Below are 24,561 nucleotides of genomic sequence, written 5' to 3'. Positions count from 1 at the left end.
GTTTGTGCTACATTGTTAGAGAAAGCCTCAAAATGGCCAAGCAATAGATCAAGTGCCCAATGCAGGAAAATCCAGAGAATCCTTAGGCACCCCCACAGATGCACACAAAAACCTACAGTGACACCAGGATCAAACATAATTTATATCCTTACACTAATCCACATGCTACTTCTAAACTAAAAACTGATCATACTGTCCACTAATCTTACACTATTAAACATAAACAAACGTCAGAGAAAACTGACTTCTCCGTGCTGTAAGAACAGGTGACCAGGTAGAGAATGAATTGCAGTGTCATGGAAATAGTGGCTGACACTATACAAATGTGAGTAAGGATAAGTTACTTACCTGTAATCCTAGTTCTCTTCCAGGGGTTTACTCATCAAAGTAATAAGCACTGAATAGTCCCGCCCACGTGCGGGATCCCGGAGCAATAGCCAATAATATGCATGTATCTACATATATATATACACACATAAATACCCATATATATAGATAATATGCATATACATATACATATGCAGCCTGAAAAACACCATCTTAGGCTCCAAAACTGCCATTATTGCGTGTAAAACTTTTACATTTGACCAAATAAAGACACATAAGTCACCATATATGATATATGTAAAGAAGAAAACTGCCCTGAGTTTCTTTGAAACACACAGCCTTTATTTTTAAAGGTAAAAACAGGCTGGATCATAGAGGCAGGTTCAGCCTAGACAGGCTGCATAGAAAACAATTGGAAAATTGGCGCCATACTTTTAAGACCTCCAGGAACCCCCAGGCTCCAATCATGCACCACAGGTGACAGTTAGGTCAGTTCTTTTGGACGGCGTATAACAGTGTAATCACAGCATGGGCAACAGGTACATATATAGGTCTGGTATTTGTCCGGGGAGGAGGGAGGGTTGCTTATGACTTTGATGACTGCACCCCTGGAAGAGAACTAGGATTACAGGTAAGTAACTTATCCTTCTCTTCCAGGGGATACTCATCAATAGTCATAAGCACTGAATAGATTAGCAAGCCCATCCCCTTACCCTGCGGGCGAATACCAGCCTACCAAAAAAAATGTACCAACATATATTACCCAAACAAATTTCTCAGGGATGCTTGACCAAACTGAACAGAGTGTCAGAATCCAGGCAGTAATGGCGTGCGAAGGTATGAACCGAACGCCATGTGGCTGCCGTACAAATTTCATGAATTGGTACATTCCTAAGCATTGCTATTGTAGCAGATTTGCCTCTTGTAGAATGTGCTCTCGGCTTTCCCAGGAGCTGCTTTTGTGCCAACTGATAAGATTAAAAAATGCATGACACTATCCATCTGGAAATTGACCTTTTAGAGGCAGGAAAACCTGTATTCAATGGACCATAATTCACAAACAGTTGGTCAGACTTTCGTACACTCTTTGTTTTATCAAGGTAGACTTTCAACACTTGTTTTAAATCTAAAGAGTGCAGAGCTCTCTCAGCCGGAGTGTCCGGATTGGCAAAAAAGTGGGAAGAGTAACTGACTGGTTAATGTGAAAATCCGAGACCACCTTAGGGAGGAACCTCGGGTGAGTACCTAACACCACTCTATTCGCATGAAAAACTAGATAAGGCTCTGTAGAGCATAAGGCCTGTATCTCGCTTACCGTACGCGCAGAAGTGATTGCCACGAGAAAATCAGCCTTCCATGACAGGTGTTGCAGGGAAGCCTTATGAATGGGCTCGAATAGGGGGCCCATTAGTTTAGATAGGACCACATTTAGCTCCCAGGGAGGAGAAGGAGCCCTAACAGGGGGATAGACTTTCTTGAGGCTCTCCAGGAAATCTTTAACAACTGGCATTTGAAAGAAAGAAGCCTGAGTGGGAGACTTTCTATATGCTGTTATCGCTGCCAGGTGAACTTTTATGGAGGAATACTGTAAACCTGCTTTGGCCAAAGACAGTAAGTATGGCAACAGTACCTGTTCTTGACCTCGAATAGGGTCATGACCTTCAGCAGTACACCACATGAAAAAACGCTTCCACTTAAAAAGCATAAGACTTTCTTATAGAAGCTCTCCTAGCCTCTTTTAAAATCTGCATGCAGTCCTGTGAGAGGCCTAAATGTCTGTATTGGATGAACTCAGGAGCCATGCTGCTAACCTCAGGGATGGCAGGTTGGGGTGGAACACCTTGCTGCTCGCCCTGGTCAGCAGATCCGGATGACATGGCAGCACCATTGAGGCGAGGCCAATCTGGAGCAACCAGGATCATGTCTGTTTTGGCCTCGTGCAGCTTTCTGATCACCAAGGGAATGAGTGGAATTGGTGGAAAAGCATAGAGTAATGTCTCTGACCAGTCTATCCACAGAGCATTCCCCTTGAACCCTGGTTGCGGGTACCTGGAGGCGGAGACGCGGCATTTTGTGTTTTCTGCGTCTGCAAAAAGATCGATGTCTGGTGTTCCCCAGTTGTGGAAGATGTCTTGTACCACTTCTTGTTTTAGCACCCAGTCGTGTGCTTCTGCGAAGTGAATGCTTAGGTCGTCCACTTGAACATTGAGGACGCCCGGCAAGTGAACTGCAGATATTCTCATATCTTGTGCCAGAAGCCATTTTCAGATTGCCTGTGCTTCCAGAGACAGCGGTCTAGATCTTGTTCCACCCTGCTTGTTCAGGTAGTACATCGTTGTTGTGTTGTCCTTCTGAACAAGCAGAAAGGTTGATGTTATTGACGGAAAGAGCGCTTTGAGAGCTAGATGTACAGCTCTGAGTTCCAGCATGTTTATGTGGTATAGTTGCTGTTTCTCTGACCACATTCCTTGGATCAGTAATGATCCCGTATGAGCGCCCCATCCCTGAAGAGACGCATCCGTCACCAGAGTCTGTTGAGGCATATCCTCTTGAAAAGGGACTCCCACGATGACATGAATCCGTCGCATCCACCTTCTGATGGAGAGTCAGACTAACAGAGGTATTGACAACCTGTCCTCCCAGCGATTGGAGATTTGGGACCACTGATCCTCCAGTGTCTGCTGCAGAGGTCTCCTGTGAAGCCTGGCGTTTGGAACGAGAAAAATGCACGAGTCCTTAGACCCCCGTAGGGAGGAAATCTGCCTGGCCGTAGGCTGAGGTGTCTTCAAGAGAGTCTGACACTTGAGGAGAATGGATGATAGTCTCTCCTCCGAAGGATATTCTCTTGCGTTGACTGAGTCCAGAGTTGCGCCTAGATAGTGTATCCTCTGTGTTGGATTGAGGATGGACTTCTGTGTTGGATTGAGGATGGACTTCTTTTTTTTTTTTTTTTTTTTTTTTTTTTTCAAAACCTTTATTGGAGTAAGCATAGAAAAGTACAAGAATGGGCCTACAACCTCACGGGCTGGCCGCTAATAACAAGGCAAAATGCATGTAAGAAAATATACACCCGTGGATAGGTACAGCTCAAGTACAGAGCGTTACTCTATAGACATCACAGAACAATTTGTATTTTTATTTTTTACAAAAAGAAAACATAAACACTAAAGGCGAATGGACGATAATTAAGGTCAGCCCAAAGAGCGGAGGGGACGGTTCCACGATCAGGAGAACACACCCAGAGCCCGGAGGCTCCAATCAAGTCGGGGAGGGGGGGGAGGGGAGCAGCGGGGAGAACCGGAAGTATAAAAAACCTTACGGAAAGGTTCCGGGAACTCTAGTCTAGGGAGAAAGGACAATCTCAGCAGTGTTTTCAAGGGGAGGGGTGCAAATACCCCCACGATAATCATTCCACTGGCCCCAAACCTTCGTCCACGCCCTGGGTCTGCCTCTGGCCACATAAACCGTCTCTTCACGAAACATGGACCAGTCCATATTGTCCTCCCACCTCGAGACCTCAGGGGGCCTGGAAGCGCCCCAGAGTTGCGCGACATCCCGCTTCGCAATCATGTAACCAAGGGTAGCCCATCTGGGCCACAGAGTAGTCAGTGGGTTCCCATACATTCAACAGGCATCTGCGAGGCTCCGGTCGCAGGGCCACCTCCGTAACAGCAGTCATCACCTCAAGCACAGCAGTCCAATAAGCAGCTATAACCGGGCACTCCCAAAGGATATGCAAAAAAGTCGCACTCAAGCCACATCCACGCTTGCATAGCCCATCCGAAGAAAAGCCCATCGTAACCAGACGCGGACTAGTGACATAGACTCGATGAAGAATCTTAAGCTGAACCAAACGGAGACGGGCAGGAATGGCCACCTCCTTGGGAGAAGAGAGCGCCGATTGCCAATCCTCGTCGTCCAGTTCCAACCCATCGCAAACCCAAGCCTCCCGAAGTCGGATCAGTAAGTCCACCCGATTATTAATCAACTTCTTGTAAATCAGAGAAATAGTACTATCGGGAAGATGCCCATCAAGGACACGGTCCTCGAGGGGGGAAGAGTCAGGCAAGGCCTCATCAGGAACCAAGACTGAGACGAGGGCATGTCGGACCTGCAGGTAGCGAAAAAATTCCCTACCACTCAAACCATATTCCGCCTGGAGGGCCTGGAACGACTTCACACAACCATTCGAGTACACGTCACCCACCTTACAGATCCCAATCACATCCCAGCGGTCGAAACCCTTGGTAGACCAGAGTCCGCCCAAACGTTCGGATGCATAAAGCGGTGTCGCTAACGTCAATCGATCCTCCCACCCCAAACTCACACTCGCAGCCCGCCACACCGTTACTGCAATCCTGGATGGGCCCACAAGATGGCGCCCGGCCGATCGAGAATAAAGCGCTCTAGTAAAGTCCCCACCTGGAAGCTGGAGTCTGTCCATCTCGAATGCAGGATTACGACCCGGGGAAAACATCACATGATTAATGGCAGACAACTGGGAAGCCCAATAATATCGCTTGATATCGGGGAGCGCCATGCCCCCGTCATACCAGGGGATGGTGAGCTTTGCGAGTGCGATACGGGGTCGCCCATCCCATATCAACTGCCGTTGAAGACTCTCAATCTCTTGGAAATAGGTCTTAGGGATAGCGTCATAAGAGTTGTGAAGCGCGTAAAGGAATCGCGGCAAGGACATCATTTTAAACAGGGCCGCCCTGCCCAGCGGTGATAGAGGAAGCTTGCGCCAACGGGCCACATCCAATCGCAGTCTAAGCAACGGTGGGAGGAGATTATGCTCAAAGCGGAGCGTCGGGTCCAACGTAATAAAAATCCCTAAGTACTTGAAGCCCGAATGGACCACTTGAATGGGAAGTCTACTCGGCAAGGGGGGCAAAACCCCCGAAAGAACATATACACAGGACTTGGCCCAATTAATAACGAGGCCCGAGTTGGCCCCAAAAGAAGCAAGAACATCAAACAGAACAGACAGAGATTTACGCGGGGAGGTGAGGTATAAAAGGATATCGTCCGCGCAAAGCGAAACGCGGTCCTCAAAGTCCGGAGACCAGCGAATCCCCTTGAGAGACGGTTCCCACCGGAGCCAGGCAGCCAACGGTTCCAAGGTGAGAGCAAACAGTAATGGAGACAAGGGGCATCCCTGACGGGTACCCCTGCCGAGGGTGAAAGGAGCCGAAACCCTACCATTCACCACCACTTGCGCCAGAGGTGCCGCGTACAGCAACTTGACCCAACCAATAAAATCAGGCCCAAAACCAAATTTCTCAAGAGCCGCCCAAAGATAGGGCCACTCCACCGTGTCGAAGGCCATGGATGCATCCAACGATGCCAAAATGGCCGGCTCCGTCAGAAGCCCCGCCCTCGCGATCGCGCCATGAAGACGACGTAGGTTCAGAGCCGTGTTGCGATGTGGGATAAATCCAGAGGATGGACTTCTTGAAGTTGACATGCAGACCGGGGCCGATGCAACTGATGAATACATTGCGAGAGATGTTGTTGCAGAAGAGTGGGAGATGCACTCTTGAGAAGCCAGTCGTCTAGGTAAGGATAGACGAATATGTGCTGTTTTTTCAAGAAAGCCCCCACTACTGCCATGCACTTTGAGAAAGTGAGAGGAGCTGACTTCAGCCCGAAAGGCAGGACCGTGAATTGGAAGTGGTTTGGTTGGACGTGAAACCGTAGGAACTTCCGATGCTTTGGAGAGATTGGTATGTGGAAATAGGCATCTTGAAGATCTATGGAACACATCCAGTCCCCTTGATGCAGAAGCGGTATTATTTGATGAAATGCCAGCATTCTGAACTTTTCTCGGAGAATGAATTTGTTGAGACGTCTGAGATCTAGTATAGGCCTGAACTCCTTGTTTGGACCTTTCTTTGGGACCAAAAAATATCAGGAGTATCTAAATTCCAGGCCATAATCTCGGTCTTTTCCTCATTTAACTCATATCCAGAAACATGCCCAAAATCCTTTGTTATTTCTAAAAGCCCTTGTATTGACTGCTGCAATTTAGGGGAAATAGACCGAGATTATGGCCTGGAATTTAGATACAGAAGGGGTAACATGTAAAGCAGAGATGAGATATTTGGGCGTGAGGGTTATACACAACATTGAAGAGCTTACTAAAATTAACTTCCTAAAAATAAAAGGAGAAATCGCTGCTATTTTGCGAGGCTGGGCACACCTACCACTTGGTGTGCTGAGTAAATGCCGGGCCCGTGATCTTTACTGTAATCACTACAGGAAGACAAGTGACTCACGTCTGGAGTCACCCAGAAACCTATGAGGGTTTGTACCTCTCGACTGGTATGCACCAAGGTGGTCAACTGAGGTTGTGAAGACAACGCATGTCCTAATGCAGTGGCTTAAAAATGTGTGACGCCCTGAAGAAATTGCCTAAATTGGAATTGGCAATGAAACATGTCGGCAAGTTGAGTCTGGCTAGATAGGTATTAGCTATTCTCACTTTTTTAACATCCCGCAACCAACACGAAAGTAACAGAATAAAGCTAAGTTCCGTGTTGTTTGTGGCTTTTATATGTCTGTTGTTTGACACTTTCTGTGTCTTCCGGTTGTTTTCACACACTGCATTCTTTCACAAACAGTGTATTGGTTTGTTTGTCGGACACCTATTTTTTCTGAGCTTGATGGTGCCAATGATGAGATCAGGGCAATCCTGGTGAGTACCTGCCAGGTTCCCGTTGGTGGTTCGCCCGTGAGGCGCCATCTCGCTCACACACACTTTTTCTCATTTACCTTAATTTGGCACTTAGGTGTGTGTTAGTTGTTGTCTCACAACTGTTTATATGTTTCCAAGGGTATGGGCTTATGTTTTTAAACATGGCATAACATGGATGTACCTCCTACCTCATTAACTAAAAAGAGAGGAGTAATTTGCAAAAGTCTTGCATGTGATGGTACACCATAAAGAGATTTATAATTGGGTGCCGTTGTGGTCTAGGTCTTGTTTTGAGAATACACACCTACCACGTACCCTGTATGGTCGAACGAATCTGGTGAAGATGGTGATTCTGCCAAAGTTGACTTTTTTGTTTGAGACAGTCCCGCTGGCATTTAAAAAAGCATGGCTTAAGAGACTACAGAGCGATATTTGCTCTTTTATATGGGCTTCAAAGGGATCGCGTATATCCTGGAGAAAGATACGAAGGAAGCTCATCAAGGGGGGCTTGCAGCCCCGGATTTTTAGTTGTATTTTTGGGCCTTTCAGTTGAAAAATTTTAGAATGCTGTTGGGAGATCCGACGGATTCATCTATGGGAAATATGTTTGCTGCAATGCTCATGAGTAGTAAATAAAATGAGCACGGTTTTTTGTCCAAATTTGCGGATCCAAGGTTTTTTAAGAAATTAAGGCTCAAGACTTTGCGTAAAGCAGCAGAACTTTGGTTTAAAATTAGGAGGGCATGAAGATTCCTTACTATGGTTATATGGCTACAATTTGGGACTCGCCAGGGTCGCCTTTGTGGTCTAGAGATGTATTGGCTATTCCCTTGAGAACGGCGGGTCTAGAACGTTGGGGGGATTTATTCCCTGATGGAAAGTTGATCGCTTGGGGACAATATGAGGCAAGGTGGGGTCGGAGCCTTTCTAGATTTAAATATTTACAAATTCACAGCTGGGCGAGTAAACCGGGCAATGCGGTTGGGGTCCAGAATATGTTTGAAGAAAGACTTTTTTCAACTTGCTCTTATAAAAAAGAAGTTGCTCTCTGGTATTGGTCAATACTAGAGATGAAAGATGGCCCGTTTCTAGGTCCGGAAGTCCTGTGGGGCGATTGCTTGCCGGATATTGCTACAGAGAATCAATGGCAAGTAACTATGGCTATGCTATATAAAATAGTCAAACCTGCAAATTTAAGGCGGAATTTCCTTTTTGCGATCCACAGGGCATATTGGTCGCCTCGCAGACTCTCAAAATTTAAACCTGGTGGTGTTGTGGAGTGTCCCAAGTGCAGAAGTCTAAACGAGGATGACCTGCATATGTTTGTGGAATGTCCGAACATCAGAAAGTTCTGGGAGGATGTAAGTAATGGCTTAGCACAAGTCATAGACCAGAGGATTGAGGTAAGCCCTATACTAATTATTACTGGAAGATATGATTAGCAAGGTAAGGGCACAGTTGATAAAGCCAAACTTGTTTTTTATGCGATCCTGCTGGCCTGTAGGGAGCTATGCAAATTATGGGTTTCTCCAATATCTCCAACATTTTTGGACTGGGTTCGAGCCATGAGAAATACAGCTAAATTGGACACCTTGGATCAGATTAGAAAAAAAAGTAGATTTTGGTTACCTTTTTTGTCACATTTTGGGTGAAGGCGGAAAGATTTGAACGAGAAAAAGATAGTGGAACAATAATGATCCAATGATTATGGCCTTGGTCTGTCTCGCTGGTATGTTTACCGCACATGTGGGAAATGAGAGGACAAGGTAGCCGTGCTCTAGATGAAGACTCTTAAAACACTGCCGGTCCCCACAAGCCTTTGTCACTAATGCTGGCATATGAGATATAAAACCCTTGGGCGGTAATAGTACAGAAAAGGGTGACGGAAAGGCTAATGAGGACAAAGAAATAAAATATAAAAAAAATAAAAATATCAGGAGTAGATCCTTTGCCGACGTTGTTGCCTCCTCGATGGTGTTCTTTAGGAGTAGAGCAGACACCTCTTCCCTCAAGAGATTTATACGATGGGTGATAGTCTTTTGAGGAAGAATGGAAGGTGGAGGGGACTTGAATTTGATGGTATACCCATTCTTTACAATATTCAGCACCTACGTGTCTAGTGTGATTTTTGTCCACTCTTCCAGGTAAAAATGTACACTTGCCACCAACGGAGTGGGTAACGGAGATAGGGGAAGCAAGCACTCACTGCTTTTGTTGCTGTTGCTTGGCAGCAGGTGTGGACTGTCTTGAATTGCCACCTCTTCCTCTACCGGGACGACGCTGGGAGAATTGTGACCTTCCTTGATTTTAGTGCGAGGACCATTGAGGGGTTTGAACCCTCTGTTGGTTTTGTCGTCGATCGTAAGGACGGTACCGTTGCCTGCAGTCCTTCCTCTTCTCAAGACCCACAGCTTTAACTGTATCAAGCTTGGTTTTCATTCGAGACATTTAATCATCGGCATGAGATCCGAAGAGTGATGATCCATTGAAAGGAAGATTAAGAATCCAATGCTGTGCTTCAGGTTTCAGACCCGTCAGTCTCAGCCAAGCTGTGCGTCGAGCACAAATCCCATGCGAATAGCCATGTGCAGCTAGATCTGAAGCATCAGCCGCTGCACTGATTACTTGATTGGCTACTAGGCCAACTTCATGCAGGATTTCAAGGAAGTCATGTTTTTCCTCTTTTGGGAGCTTCTCCGTGAAGCGTGACAGGAAGTCCCATAATGAGCGATCATATCTACCCAGAGGGCCGAGGCGCTGGCTACTTTCATGTAGGAAGCCGAGGTAGTGCACATTCTCTTTCCTACAGAGTCCATAGCCATACTGTCTTTATCTGGGGGCACAGACGATGATGCTGCCCCTGTCTGATTCTTTTGTGCCGCCGACACAATAACAGAGTCTGGTGGAGGCTCAGCCCTCTGAAATAAGGGATCATTATCAGGAGCCTTATATTTCTTTGTTATTCTAGATGGTGCAGCCCCCACCGCAGCTGGAGTGAAAAACTTGTGTAGAGCAGGCTCCAGCAATCCAGGCACTAGAGGAAGCAAAGGTCTGGAGGAAGACTTTTGGTGCAAGGTTACAAATATCCACAATGTCTTGGTGGCACAGACCGGCATTTCAATGTGGAGTTTAGCAGCCCCACGGCAGAGAACCTTATTAAAGGTTAGAACATCATCGATGGGTGATATTCTGCTTGGAGGAGATGAGGAAAGAGTAGGAGAATAATCTGCCTTGGAATCCGACGACCCTGTGGAAGACCTATAGCTTTGACTTCTAGAAGATCAGTGGCGTGATGTTCTACTCCTAGGAGAGCGTGATGATCGCCTCCTCACCGATGGGGACCTTCTTGGTGTGGCACGCTCTGGTCTCCCCGAAGAATGCACTGACTGGATCAAAGGTGACCTTGATCTTGAAGAAGACAGTGGTAGGTTAATTCTACGGATCTTCCATTCTCTAATATCTCTTAGCCATCTTGGCGAGATATAGGTTGGCCGGGCTGGAGACGGAACTGGTGAGAGCTCTGGAGATACTTGCACGATCTGAAGCCCTGGGGAGGAAGAAGCACTCCCTGAAGTCACCACCTGGGCGTCACGAGTCGAACAATCCTTCGACGTCGCCCTAGGTCTCTTCGCTGGAGGAGAAGCCAATTTAGATCTCCTCGACGTCGACCTCCTCAACGTCGACCTCCTCAACGTCGACCTGGATCTCGACCTCCTAGACCCAGAAGGCCTTTTCTTTGATCTCGCCGTCGATCTCTTCGACGGCGATCTCTTCGAGTCTCTTCGGTGTTGAAGCCCGTGGTGTTCGGCTCAACATCAATGCAATTAGACCTCTCGCCGTCGACCTCGACGTCGGTCCAGAGCATCTCGATGGCGAACTTCGACGTCGATGGAACGACGTCGAGTCCCGACCTCTGGACGTCGTAGGCGAGCCAGACTTGGACTGCCTAAGCGTGGATGACGACCTCATCCTCTGTCTCTTCTCACCTTGTCTCGACGGCGAGGGATGTCTCGACGACGAAGGATGCTTCGACGGCGAAGGATGTTTCGACGTCGACGGACGTCTCAACGGCGATCTCGACGCCGACTCTGAGCACAGAGGTACCTTGGATGACAATCTGTCCCTCGACGGAGAAGGAGACCAATGCCTTCTTTTTTCACCTCTTTCCTTGCGCTCTTTAGGATGAGAAGAGGGCTTTCTGGGATGATGATCTTCTCGCCCACTCACTGTTTCTCCTCTCTCATGTAGGGAATGCAGCTTGATCTTCTCCCTCTCTCTAAGGTTTCTCTTGGAAAATTTGCTGCAGTGGAAACATTGGTCTGGCTTGTGGGATGAAGGCAAACTAGCAATCCAGACCGAAAGAGGGTCTGACTTGGCCATCTTTTTACCACACTTATTAAATAAGGCCGTCATTTTGACTGGAAAAAATAGGCAAAAGTAAAAAAAAATTGTTGAATTAGTCAGATAGAGACTAAAGACATCGAGTGAAGTCAAAAAAATTATCTTTCTACCAGAAAAAAGTCATAAAATATCACCAACTGGCGCGCTCAATGCTCCAGGATCCTCACAGAAGGAGCCGAAAAAAGAACTGACCTAACTGTCACCTGTGGTGCATGATAGGAGCCTGGGGGTTCCGGGAGGTCTTAAAGGCACGGCGCCAATTTTCCAACTGTTTTCTATGCAGCCTGTCTAGGCTGAACCTGCCTCTATGATCCTGCCTGTTTTTACCTTTGAAAATAAAGGCTGTGTGTTTCAAAGAAACTCAGGGCAGTTTTCTTCTTTACATATATCATATATGGTGACTTATATGTCTTTATTTGGTCAAATGTAAAGGTTTTACATGCAATAATGGCAGTTTTGGAGCCTAATATGGTGTTTTTCAGGCTGCATATGTATATGCATATTATCTATATATATGGGTATTTATGTGTGTATATATATGTAGATATATGCATATTATTGGCTATTGCTCCGGGATCCCGCTCGTGGGCGGGACTATTCAGTGCTTATTACTTTGATGAGTAAACCCCTGGAAGAGAACTAGGATTACGGGTAAGTAAGTTATCCTTACTCACATTTGTATAGTGTCAGCCACTATTTCCATGACACTGCAATTCATTCTCTACCTGGTCACCTTTTCTTGCAGAACGGAGAAGTCAGTTTTCTCTGACGTTTGTTTATGTTTAATAGTGGGAGATTAGTGGACAGTATGATCAGTTTTTAGTTTAGAAGTGGCATGTGGATTAGTGTAAGGATATAAATTATGTTTGATCCTGGTGTCACTGTAGGTTTTTGTGTGCATCTGTGGGGGTGCCTAAGGATTCTCTGGATTTTCCTGCATTGGGCACTTGATGATCTATTGCTTGGCCATTGTGAGGCTTTCTCTAACAATGTAGCACAAACCTGTTAACTAATGATGCAGTCTGTGCACATAAGAGGGTGAAGTGCTAGTGACGGTTGTTAGCTAAGTGTTTCTATGGTCTGTGTTACCACGTTGTGTGTCACAATGCTGTTGATTTGGCAGTGTTGTTTACATTTATATGCACTGGTTTTCTAATGAGTGTATAGGGTGAAAGTGTGGTTTTTTCTACAATGTAATCATCTATTAAATTCACAGTATAGCTACATCAACACTAAAACAAACCAAAACACTAGACCAACTCTTACTCTAGCTTTAGTCCTACACCTATTCTTAACATTAACCCTAACCGTTATGCTTTCACTCATCCTAACCCTGTGACTCGCCCCCAAACCCCTAACCATAAGCCTGTATCCTTATGTAGATTTATGCATATTATTGGCTATTGCTCCGGGATCCCGCATGTGGGCGGGACTATTCAGTGCTTATTACTTTGATGAGTAAACCCCTGGAAGAGAACTAGGATTACAGGTAAGTAACTTATCCGTACTCACATTTGTATAGTGTCAGCCACTATTTCCATGACACTGCAATTCATTCTCTACCTGGTCACCTTTTCTTGCAGAACGGAGAAGTCAGTTTTCTCTGACGTTTGTTTATGTTTAATAGTGTGAGATTAGTGGACAGTATGATCAGTTTTTAGTTTAGAAGTGGCATGTGGATTAGTGTAAGGATATAAATTATGTTTGATCCTGGTGTCACTGTAGGTTTTTGTGTGCATCTGTGGGAGTGCCTAAGGATTCTCTGGATTTTCCTGCATTGGGCACTTGATGATCTATTGCTTGGCCATTGTGAGGCTTTCTCTAACAATGTAGCACAAACTTGTTAACTAATGATGCAGTCTGTGCACATAAGAGGGTGAAGTGCTAGTGACGGTTGTTAGCTAAGTGTTTCTATGGTCTGTGTTACCACATTGTGTGTCACAATGCTGTTGATTTGGCAGTGTTGTTGACATTTATATGCACTGATGCTCTAATGTGTATGGGGTGAAAGTGTTTTTTTTTCTACAATGTAATCATCTATTAAATTCACAGTATAGCTACATCAACACTAAAACAAACCAAAACACTAAACCAACTCTTACTCTATCTTTAGTCCTACACCTATTCTTAACATTAACTCTAACCTTTATGCTTTCACTCATCCTAACCCTGTGACTCGCCCCCAAACCCCTAACCATAAGCCTGTCTCCTTATTCTGCATTGAAACTACATTTGACACCGAGCGTTCATGGAGATTTTCTGTCAACCTGTGCAATGCCTCAGGCTTCTCTGCAGCTGGCACTGTGCACTGTGAGTCTTCAGCAGAGCATCAGCTGCGTAGCTGTCTGGCGGTTGAGGTCCTTTCCCAGCTTGTAGGTAGAGGCTCTTCCCCTCTGTGGCACACCAAGCACATTGTTACGGTATGCATATTATCTATATATATGGGTATTTATGTGTATATATATGTAGATATATGCATATTATTGGCTATTGTTCCGGGATCCCGCACGTGGGCGGGACTATTCAGTGCTTATGACTATTGATGAGTATTCCCTGGAAGAGAACATATACCTGGTTGATATAGCAGATGTTTGGTGTGGTTGCTTCTATGTAGTAGTAGCTCAATGCAGTTGTATTTGATGTCATAAAATACAACCTACAGTATACACCCCTTTTAACAGGCTGCTGAAGTATCTCAATGGCAGTTAAAGTGGGAGCTGCACAAGTAAGCATGTTAGTTCCTGTCTCAGCAGTCATGTAACATAAACTGTCAGAGAAGGGCAAGGAAGTGGGTACTGTTTCTCTTGAAGATGGGTAAGTCTCACTAGCAGTGACTGCTGGAGCAGTTCCCTACCTCCCCTGGTTACTGTTGTCACTGATTGACAACTGAAACACTATCCACTTGTGCAAGGCTCCTGCTCTGATTGTCAGTCTGTGGCAGTAGGAAGCAGACTAGGGAGAAGGAATCCAAGGAGAACGTAACCAGTTGGTACCTGCATCCAAGCACTCTGATTAGCAGGAGAAACTCCCATTTTTCCCCAGGATGTTCTAATAATGTCTAAGGAGGTCCTACTCCACTGAGTGTGAAGATGTTCACTAAATAGAAAGTGCAGTGCACAAGAAAGAAAATCACAGTCCAGAGGAAGGCAGTTCTACAGGGGAAGGCCTCGGGAGGGATAGTCGGTGTGCAGAAAAAGGGAATGAGGGACCCACCATTATGCAAAAAGGTCTTCTTACCCTGGTCTTTGCGTTAACGTTGGCCTGGTGCTGCAGGAGGTACTTTACCAGTCTTATGTTTCCGTAGTGGCATGCCACATGCAGAGGTGTGTATCCCATCTAAAGCAAGCCGAAATAGGAAATAATGAGTAACACCTGGAGACCAGGGAAGACAATGTTGCTTTGTTCACTGTAACTGTGCTATCACAGGGCTTCTAAAACCACAGTTTCTAACTCAGACTAAAATTCTGTCTAGCCCCATCTCTACACCCACCTGGTTAACTTTCCCTGCACAAGGACTAGTATTACAACCCCTCTGCCCTCACTATCCCATATGCTTGAGCTAAGACACCCATCATTCGCCACCACCACATCCAGCCAGAGCCATTGTCCCTTTAGCTGACCACAGTAACCAGCAACACACCAAGCTGCTCTCCCATAAACTAGATCTACACTCTGCACCCACTACTGGCCCCAAAACATCCATTAAACCAAAGCACTCACCCCATTAGCACTACCCTTTATAGCCCATTATCCATGAATTATGGCCTCCCCTGCAACTACATGCCCCATCTACTGTCACCAAACAACATTCAATCATCTGCGTCTGCTATTCCATAACGCCAAAATCTCATGTTGTGCCATGTGGTTTGAGACATGTTCACCAAGTCCTGACTTTTTAGCCCAAATTACTCTGCATTCTCATTCCTATAGTTGTTAAAGGGGAAGTAAATCTGCAAGTTCCTGATTGCAAATACGTTTAAGATAAAAAGCCAAGACTGGATAAACTTCTCGCCCTCCTAGCCTGGGATAACTTGGGATTTTTATACATTCATACTCATCTGTTTTTTCTCTAGCCTCAAAACCATTAAAACTTGAACAATAAGCACAGTCGCCCATCACCCACAAGTCCCCTGGCCCTGAACAAGAACATCCACCATCAGTATCCCTCCCTGTCTTAATATCCCTAAACAATAATCTCCATCAGCCTCATCAATGCCAAACACACTACCCCAAAATCATGGCACAAACTACCATCATCTTTAACCAAGGAACTCAGCCCCATAAAAAATCCACTACACCTGAGCAAGGACTTACAACTAGCACTGATACCAATCAGCTATCCAGGAAGAAGGAACCCTATCGTTCTATACACCTACCACCCAATCCACTATTCCACAACAAAGATCATACACATTCCCTGCTCCTGTTCCAACATGAGCACCAGCATCGGATTTACTCTCACTCTCTTACCTCGCTGTTCCACAATCAGAACTATCACCTAGTGCCACTTCTGTTCAAGTGCCTCCCTTTGATCCTCCCACCTCGCCTGCATCATACACAACTGCAGTCAACCACGCCATCCAATTCTGGTGTTGAAGGGGTACTCAGTCCTTCTAATGAGGATATACAGGACTAATGAGTACCCTGCACTGTCAGTTCCTGGCTTGTTCTAGGTTATACAGAGGTCTTCATTCCACAAACGGTTAGCCCCTCCCTTTCGAGGACCTATCCATTAACATAAAACACCATGCAACATTCTTCCTCTCACTTTCTAGCACTGACCACTGTTAGAAGTTCACCTGGGGATATGCAAAAAAATGCCATTCCGCAAAAATGTCAAGATCTACAGATCTAAAAGGATATACAGAGCACATCTTTCCACAGCCCTGCCAGATTTTTGTCATTTGCCTGTTTGTGCCAGTGAAACTTCCCAAGGAACAGCCCCGTCTTCTCCCAGTGTGATTTCACACCCTACAAATGCGATCATGACCCTCTAGACATACCAAAGGGACTTTTTCAAGAATCACGTCTCTGAGAAGCGTTAAAGTCTTCAAAGTGCAGCTGCACTCTCAGCATCACAAGACCCCATTTCACAACGGGTGCTGGGCATGCTTCAAACATACATTATGTTGGAGTTGCAAAACTGGCCTAATGGTGATATTTTACCCGTGAAGTGGCCCCCACGGAGGCTCCATGACTGATCAGGACGTCTGCCACTGGAACATGGCCCTCCTGAGCTACAAGGTGCAGCGGAGTGAGGCAACTCTAGAAGAGAGCAAGTTAAACATCATCAAAAACAAACTGTATGCTTCCAGACATCCTTATCACATACTACACTATCTGTACAACTCATCGGCACAAACTGCACACTAGATCCACAACCACAAACTAGATCCAGATCAACACAATGTATGCACTAGATACATAAACTGCAAGCTGCATCCCATCATCAGCATAAAATGCATCCATGATGAACGTCAGCAGCTAGCGGTTTACCCCCGAACTGCCTGGATTCTGTCCTCCCAGTTGTTGATTAGGCTTGAAGGCCCCTGTCCCAAACACAGCCACTTGTGAATGGAAACATGCATTCAACGCACCTAACATTTCGTGCACAGCTGTGTAGGAGAGAGACTGCTCTATGTTCTGTCACTTTGTCATGAGTGTTTGCTCAAGGCTTTAGAGAAGAGGGTTTTGCCACTTTAGCCACTGGCTTGCTTAAGTTGTGGTGTACTCAGTATTAGGTAGAGAGTTCTCTTCATTACGTCCTGGAATCAGCTTACAATGACAGAGGGCTATTGCCCAGAGATGTGAGATATGCAGGTGGGGAGGGACCACAGACAGACTTACCAGAGTGGTAGAGGTCCATCTTCATTGTGCTGGGCACGCTGATGAACAGTGCATGGGGGTGGCACCAAGGACCTGACGGGCTGCTTTATAAGAGCATTAAGAGAAAGAACAATTGTTACTTACCTGTAAACAGGTGGTTCTCCAGTATTGGTGTCTTTCATAGATTCACATGCTTGAATATTCCCCGTCGTCGGAGTGGGAGTCCCACGGTAAATAAACACATGAAATACACATTAGAAAAAGGCAGAAAATGCCTTGACATAATTCCTACATAGGAATACATGAAGAGAGAAAAAACACTTGTAGTCTATTCCTGTCATTATGTTGGTCCAAACTGTAGCCAATCAGGCGCCAGTAGCCCTCCAGAACCTTCTCCTCAGAGCTCAGTACCTCAGATTTTCGTAGCACAAGAGTGACCATAGAGTCTATGAGGAGAAGAGAGCCTCTGAGGGGAGGTGGGCGGGTCGCATGTGAATCTATGAAAGACACCAACATAAGTAACAATTGTTCTTCTCCAGTATTAGGGTGTCTTTCATAGATTTACATGCTTGAATATAGGATAGAAAGCAGTAATAGCCGAAAAAGGCTTCCATAGTCATGATACACATGCACAGACTTATAAGACCAAAATAATATATATATATATATATATATATATATATATATATATATATATATATATATATATATATATATATATATATATATATATAGTCATGCAAGTCATAACAGCAAAATGGTGAACCACAATGGAGGAGGGAAGACAGAAGCTCACCTTATTGAAAAAGATTGCGAAGCACAGCCTGTCCCACGGCAGTATCTGCTTCGTTGATGGCACCCAGGCAGTAGTGTTTCTTAAACGTGTGTCTGCTGGACCACGTGGCTGCTCTGCAGATCTGATGCAGCGGCACACCGGCGAACAGGGCAGTGGAAGACGACATCGCCCTAGAAGGGTAGAATGGGCCCTCACTGAAGACTGTAGAGGCTTGACTGCCTTTTGATGGCAGAAAGCAATGGCCGAGGAAACCCAACGAGCAATAGTAGGCTTGGTAACTGGACGCCCTTTGTGGAAGCGTCCATAAGCTATGAACAGTTGATCAGATTTGCGAAAAGGGCCCGTTCTGCTGATGTAGAACTTTAAGCACCTTTTAATGTCCAAGGAGTGTAAGCGCTGCTCCGCTGGAGACTGTGGGTTAGCAAAGAAACAGGTTCGTTGATGTGGAAATCCGAAGGCACCTTAGGCAAGAAGGTGGGATTAGTGCGAAGCACTACACAGTCCGGCTGAAATTGAAGAAAAGGAGGTTTTATAGTGAAGGCATGAATATCACTTACGCGAGGTGATGATGTCAGCGCAAGGAGAAGTGAGAAACTTCAAGTCTGCCTTGTGTATAGGTTCGAATGGTTCGAATGACGTTAAGGCGCCAAGTAGGAGGAGTGCGCCGAATTGGTGGGAATTTGCGGAACAATCCTTTGAAAAATTGTCGTATTATCCTGGAAGAACAGAGTGAGTTGGAGCCATCCTGGCAGAAGCGGGAAATTGCAGCCAGAAAAACTTTCAAAGTTGAATTTGAAAGTCCGGACTGAGCCAGTTGCAAAAAGAACGGGAAGAGCTGCGCAGGCGTGGAACGAATGGGATGGACACCAGCAGCTGCGCACCAATGGCAGAATCTCTTCCCTTTAAGCTTGTAGGTTTTAACAGTTGACGGAGCTCTGGCCTGAGCGAGAATGTCTCTACAGTCTGGCGGGATGGCTAGATGGGCAAATTCAAGGTGCTCAGGTTCCATGCTGACAATTTCAGAGAGGAGGGGTCCGGATGGCAAATCTGACCCTTGTCCATCGTGAGGAGGTCCACCCGAAGATGAAGAAGGATGGGCTCGCACTGGGATAGAAGAAGCAGCTCCGAGAACCATGCCTGTCGAGGCCATCTGGGAGCGATCAGAAGAATGTGGCAAGGCTGTCTCCGCATCCTCCACAATACTCGAGGCACCAGAGGGATTGGAGGAAAAGCGTAAGCAAACAGATTGCACCAATTCATCAAAAAGGCATTGCCCTGTGACCCTCAGTGGGGATGCCAGCTTGCGTAATATGGGCATTTCCGGTTCTCTGGTGTGGCAAAAAGATCCAGCGGCGGACGACCCCACCGCCAAAAAATCGAGTGTTGGTTGATGTAACTCCCACTCGTGGGTCGATGACGTGGACCTGCTGAGGGAATCCGCTAGGATGTTGGAGACACCTGGAAGATGAACTGCGGTGAGAGTGATGTGGTGACTTAGAGCCCAGTCCCAGATCGACTGCGCCAGTTGAGACAAGATTGGAGATTTTGTTCCGCCCTGCTTGTTGATATAATGCATGCTGGTTGTGTTGTCCGTCTGAATAAGGACTGACTCCCCTTGGATCAATGGATGGAATGACTTGAGCGCTAGAAAAATGGCCATCAACTCCAACCTGTTGATGTGCCAGGCTCTCTGAGGCAGAGTCCACTTGCCCTTTATGGACAGGCCTTGAAGGTGTGCATCCCATCCTTCCAACGAGGCGTCTGCCATTAGAGTAAGTTCCGGAGTGATGGAAAGGAACGAAGTCCCTGCCAAAAGATTGGATGGCTGCGCCCATCATTTGAGAGCCGCTCTCATGCGAGCGGTGACACAGACTATGTCGTTGAAGGAACCGGTGACCTGACGCCACTGTCCGTCCAATTCTTCTTGAATGGGGCGTGTTCGTAGTCTGCAATTTGGGATCAGTGCAATGCACGATGACGCCATCCCTAGAAATGACTTTAAGAGTCGGACTGAAACGGACTGTTTTGTCCGTAGAAGAGACACTAATTGAAGAATCTTTTGTTGACGCTCCTGAGACACAAATGCTTTTGCAAGAGTTGTATCCAACGTGGCTCCTAGAAAATTCTTGCAGGGAGCTGAATGTAATTGGGACTTTTCGGTGTTGATGGAAAGTCCGAGGGAGCGAAATACCTCCTGACAAAGGCGTGTGTCCTGAAGCAGCTGTGTGCGAGACTGTGATTTTAGGAGACAGTCATCCAGATATGGAAAAATTTGGACACCCTGAAGACGCAGATAAGCTACCACAGGAGCTAACACCTTCGTAAAGACACGAGGGGCGGAGTGTAGGCCGAAAGGCAGCACTCTGAACTGGAAGTCCCTCCGTCCCGCGCAGAAACGCAAGTACTACTGATGTCGCGGAAGAATAGGGACATGGAATTAGGCGTCTTGGAGGTCGATGGTTGCCATGAAATCTCCCATTGAGAGTAAGCGCAAGATCTCCACCAGCGTTAGCATGCGGAAGGATTGGCACTTGAGATACTTGTTGAGTGCTCGCAAGTCCAATATCGGCCGCCAATCCCCTGTCTTCTTGATGATAAGGAAAAAACGGGAATAAAATCCCTTCCCCCTTTGAGACTTGGGCACCACTTCGACGGCACCCTTCTGTATCATAAGGCAAACTTGATGTAAGAGTTCCTTGATGTGGGCTGGTGGTGGGCCGGAAGGTGGAGTGGGAGGAGGAAGTTTGATGAATTCTAAAGCATGGCCCCTCTCTACAATGTCCAGACCCCAACGGTCCGAAGTGATGGAGGACCATTGAGAAAAGAACAGGGAGATTCGACCTCCAACTCTTTGGGGGTAAAGGCAAGTCATTGTCTCTTGGGAGCAGATCCTCTGTAAGAAGATTTCCCCCTATAGGTCTTTGAAGACTACTGACGGGAGGACTGTTGCTGGTTATTGGAGTAGCGTTGGTTGCCTTGGTTGTAGGAGTGATACTGATTGTTTCCTCCTCGAAAAGTAGAAGTGGTGCCGCGTCCGCGTGCACCCCGAAAGGGCTGTTTCCGAAATTGTAAGGTTCCTAAAGAGCGAGCAGTGTCAGTGTCTTTTTTGATGGATTGTAGCGCCTCATCAACATGTGCTCCAAAAAGTGACTCGCCGTCATACGGCATATCCTGGAAGTTCGCCTGCACCTCCTGGCGAAAGGATGTGGAACGCAACCAACCTTGCCTGCGTAGAACAGCCGCTCCTGCGAGCTGCCGGAAACCAGTACAGGCACAGTCAATAATCTCCTCCGATGTGCTCTCTCCTTCTTGGAGAAGTTGCAAGGCTTCCGCCTTGGAAGCATCTAGAACCAAAGTCACAAAAGCAGACATGTCTGCCCACATCTGGCGGTCGTAGTGCCCCAAAATGGCCAAAGCATTGGCCGCTCTCACTGTGGTGGAGGCCATTGTGGAAAACTTGCGGCCTATAGCATCCAGGTGACGACTTTCGCGATCTGGTGGAGCAGTAACAGTAGACGCTGGGTTCCGAGAACGACGCTGAGCTGCCTGCGTAACCACCGATTCCGGTTTCGGCTGTCCAATGAGGCACGCTGGAGTGCCGACAGGCGCCTTATATTTCTTTTCCAATCGAGGCATCTGTGCCGGTAGTGAATTTGGGATCTGCATCAACTTCACCCCTTCAGTCCAGATAAAGTCTATAATGGGAACAGTATGGACTTGTTGAATGGTTGATTCTTAAAATCATAGAGGAAGCAATCCTCTTCCCTCTGGACTCTTGGTAACTTGAAGCGTTGAGCCGCCCTATCCATTAGCTGATGGAAACTCGCAATGTCCACAGGAGGAGAATCTCCTGGTGTTACCGGAGAGGGGGACGGTGTCTGAATTTGATAGTCATCCCACTCCGCCATATCCTCATCATCATCTCGAACCTCACCATCTTCGCGGTCTGAAGGAATCTCATCTTCGTCGTCGGCATACACTGTCATGTGTATCCGAACTGACGTTTGTACTTGAGGAGCAGAAGTTGGCGATAGTGGAGCCGAAGTAGATACTGCAACAGGCGTCAGAACAGAACGAACCGTGGGCACCTGTGGAGATGGCGGGAAACGCCTATTATAGTCGTCCAACATATGCTGGAGATTAGAGATGAGCGACAAAGGCAAAGTCGCAGTAGGAACTTGAACAGGCGTTTCCTCCTGTTGGAAAGATTGGTCCTCATCATCGTTACTATAATCATGGCACTTGATGACTAAATCAGATGGACTACGTGCCACTCTAAAAGACTTGTATACATCTTCCTCCGAGTCCTGCTCCGAGTCCGTGGCAAACAAGGGCGAGGGAGGCTGTGTATCACTGGTGATAGAAATCTGGTCAATAGGCACTCTGCGGCGCTGGTGAAGTGGGTCGACAGTGGCAGACCCAGTGGACGACAGTGGCAGCAAAGTCAGAGAGGCAAACACAGAAGAAGTCGTCGACGGAGCTGACGACGACGATGGAGTTGATGGAATTAAACTTGAAGAATCCGTCGTCGACTGTACCGTCATCGACGGCAATGGCGCCGTCGACGGAGCTTTCGTCGACGGTACCGTCGTTGACGGCAATGGCGCCGTCGACGGAGCGGTCGTCGACGGAACTGTCGTCGACGGAGTACTCATCGACGGGGCCGTCGACGAAGCTGATTTCTTAGAACTCTTCGTCGACGATGATTTGGGCGTCGACCGTGGAACTTTCTTCGTCGACGACGAAGCAATTGGAATGACAGATGACACAGTCTTGAAACTAAGGGATACCTTCATCGACGACGATGACGTCGACGAAACAGACATCGATGATCCTGTAGCAGACGTCACTGTCGCCGTCGACGAGCCGGAGACGACAGATCTCGCCGTCGGGACGACAGTCGATGCTCCCGTCGACGATGAAACATGTTTTTTCACAGAAACATGAGTGGAAGATGCAGCAGACACCTGAGAGCCAGGTCTCGTGGGCGTGGAAGTAGTAGGTAGAGGTGAAGACACAGCAGGGGCCATAGAGAGAGACATCTTCTTCTTCTTAATGAATGGAGAGGGCAACTCCTGCACACTACTACATTTTGAAGCTGCTAGGGAACGACCAGAAATGAGACTTTCGGCATCAGAAAGTACATTATCCCTGTCTTTAAGTCTCTGAAGCCACAGTAGGAGATGGCCTTCCCTGTCCCGAAGAGTCTTTGTGGAAAAAGTTCTACAGAACTTATATTCACCCACATCATGGTCGGGGTAAAGACAGTAAATACACTTACTGTGTGGTTCTTCTGAATAAAGGCGTAGCTTTCCACAAGAAGAGCAAGGTCTAAAAAGAGACTTCTTACTTGAAGACATGCTGAAAACACAGGAAAAACCTGAAGAGAGTAGAGAAAGCAGAACTCAGGGAGACTTCCTTTCACACGACGTGCGGTAGAAAATCTGAGGTACTGAGCTCTGAGGAGAAGGTTCTAGAGGGCGGCTGGCGCCTGATTGGCTACAGTTTGGACCAACAAAATGACAGGAATAGACTACAAATGTTTTTTCTCTCTTCATGTATTCCTATGTAGGCATTTTCTGCCTTTTTCTAATGTGCATTTCATGTGTTATGTTTTTACATATACATAATATGAGTATGTTATTGCTATTTTATTTACCGTGGGACTCCCACTCCAACGACGGGGAATATTCAAGCATGTGAATCTATGAAAGACACCCTAATACTGGAGAACCTGGATGTATCTTCTTCTTCAAAAACAGACAGTAGGGGGTGCACCAGAGAGCCAGCGAACAAGATAGCCACATAGATTAAGGGATCTGTTGACCTAAGCTCTAAAACGCGGCTCCTTTGCAGAAACACTGTAGAGAATGCATTAATCTGCTAGTATACAATCGGAGGATATCGTTGCCACTGGGAGTCAGCCCTGTCGGGGTAAGCGGGCCCATGGATCATGCCGGATGGGAAGACAGCCTACTTCCAATCCTGGATGACAGCTACACTGATCCTGACACTGCTGTGTCCCAGCTGGGGCCTGCTGCATACTTGCGCTGGATGAATGTGCGGTAGGGCAGCAGCATAGTCTTTGTTTGCCGCTGGTGCATGCGAGGGCTGCAGACTGGTAGGGAGGTGGCCCCGGGGACTGCAGAGGCTGGTGACTGCTGTCAGGTGGCCAGACGTCTCCTGTACCAGTGTGGCCTACGTGCCTTCCAGGTGTAGCCCACAGACTTTGGTGCTGTGCTTGCCTGGCAGCCTCTTACTGGGTCTTATTGATACTAGGGGCCCCCTTGCGGAGACCGGAAAGCGTGGTGCGAGCCAGGCCTGCCCTGTTGTTGGGAGGCCGGCTCCTGCCTGGAGGGCGCTGTGAGCGTGGTCTTCCCCTATGGCTTCCTTGACCTCATGGCCTGCAGTTCTAACTAGTGCTAGAGGACACCTTAAACATGCAGCTCACTAGAACTCCCTGAATACTGTAACCCTCCCCCGCCCCCGCCTGGTGAGCTTGCCCCATAGT

General features: G+C 46.9%; 1 protein-coding gene across 3 annotated transcripts in view; it reads right to left on the bottom strand.

Annotated features, from left to right (window-relative positions):
- ANK1 (ankyrin 1) overlaps nt 1–24,561 on the bottom strand; it is a 1,318,767-nt gene that overhangs the window by 600,819 nt on the left and 693,387 nt on the right. For all 3 annotated transcript variants that reach the window (XM_078666235.1, XM_078666236.1, XM_078666234.1), the window contains 2 exons: nt 16,595–16,693; nt 14,666–14,764 (listed from right to left, as the gene is read on the bottom strand). In XM_078666235.1, the coding sequence (XP_078522361.1) occupies nt 14,666–14,764; nt 16,595–16,693 (198 nt within the window). The remainder of the gene's footprint in view (nt 1–14,665; nt 14,765–16,594; nt 16,694–24,561) is intronic.

This window comes from Lissotriton helveticus, chromosome 11 (genome assembly GCF_964261635.1).
Source record: "Lissotriton helveticus chromosome 11, aLisHel1.1, whole genome shotgun sequence".
NCBI classification, from domain to species: domain Eukaryota; kingdom Metazoa; phylum Chordata; class Amphibia; order Caudata; family Salamandridae; genus Lissotriton; species Lissotriton helveticus.
The sequence above is the reverse complement of the archived record's forward strand: the minus strand, read 5'-3'. Positions and strand labels throughout refer to the sequence as shown.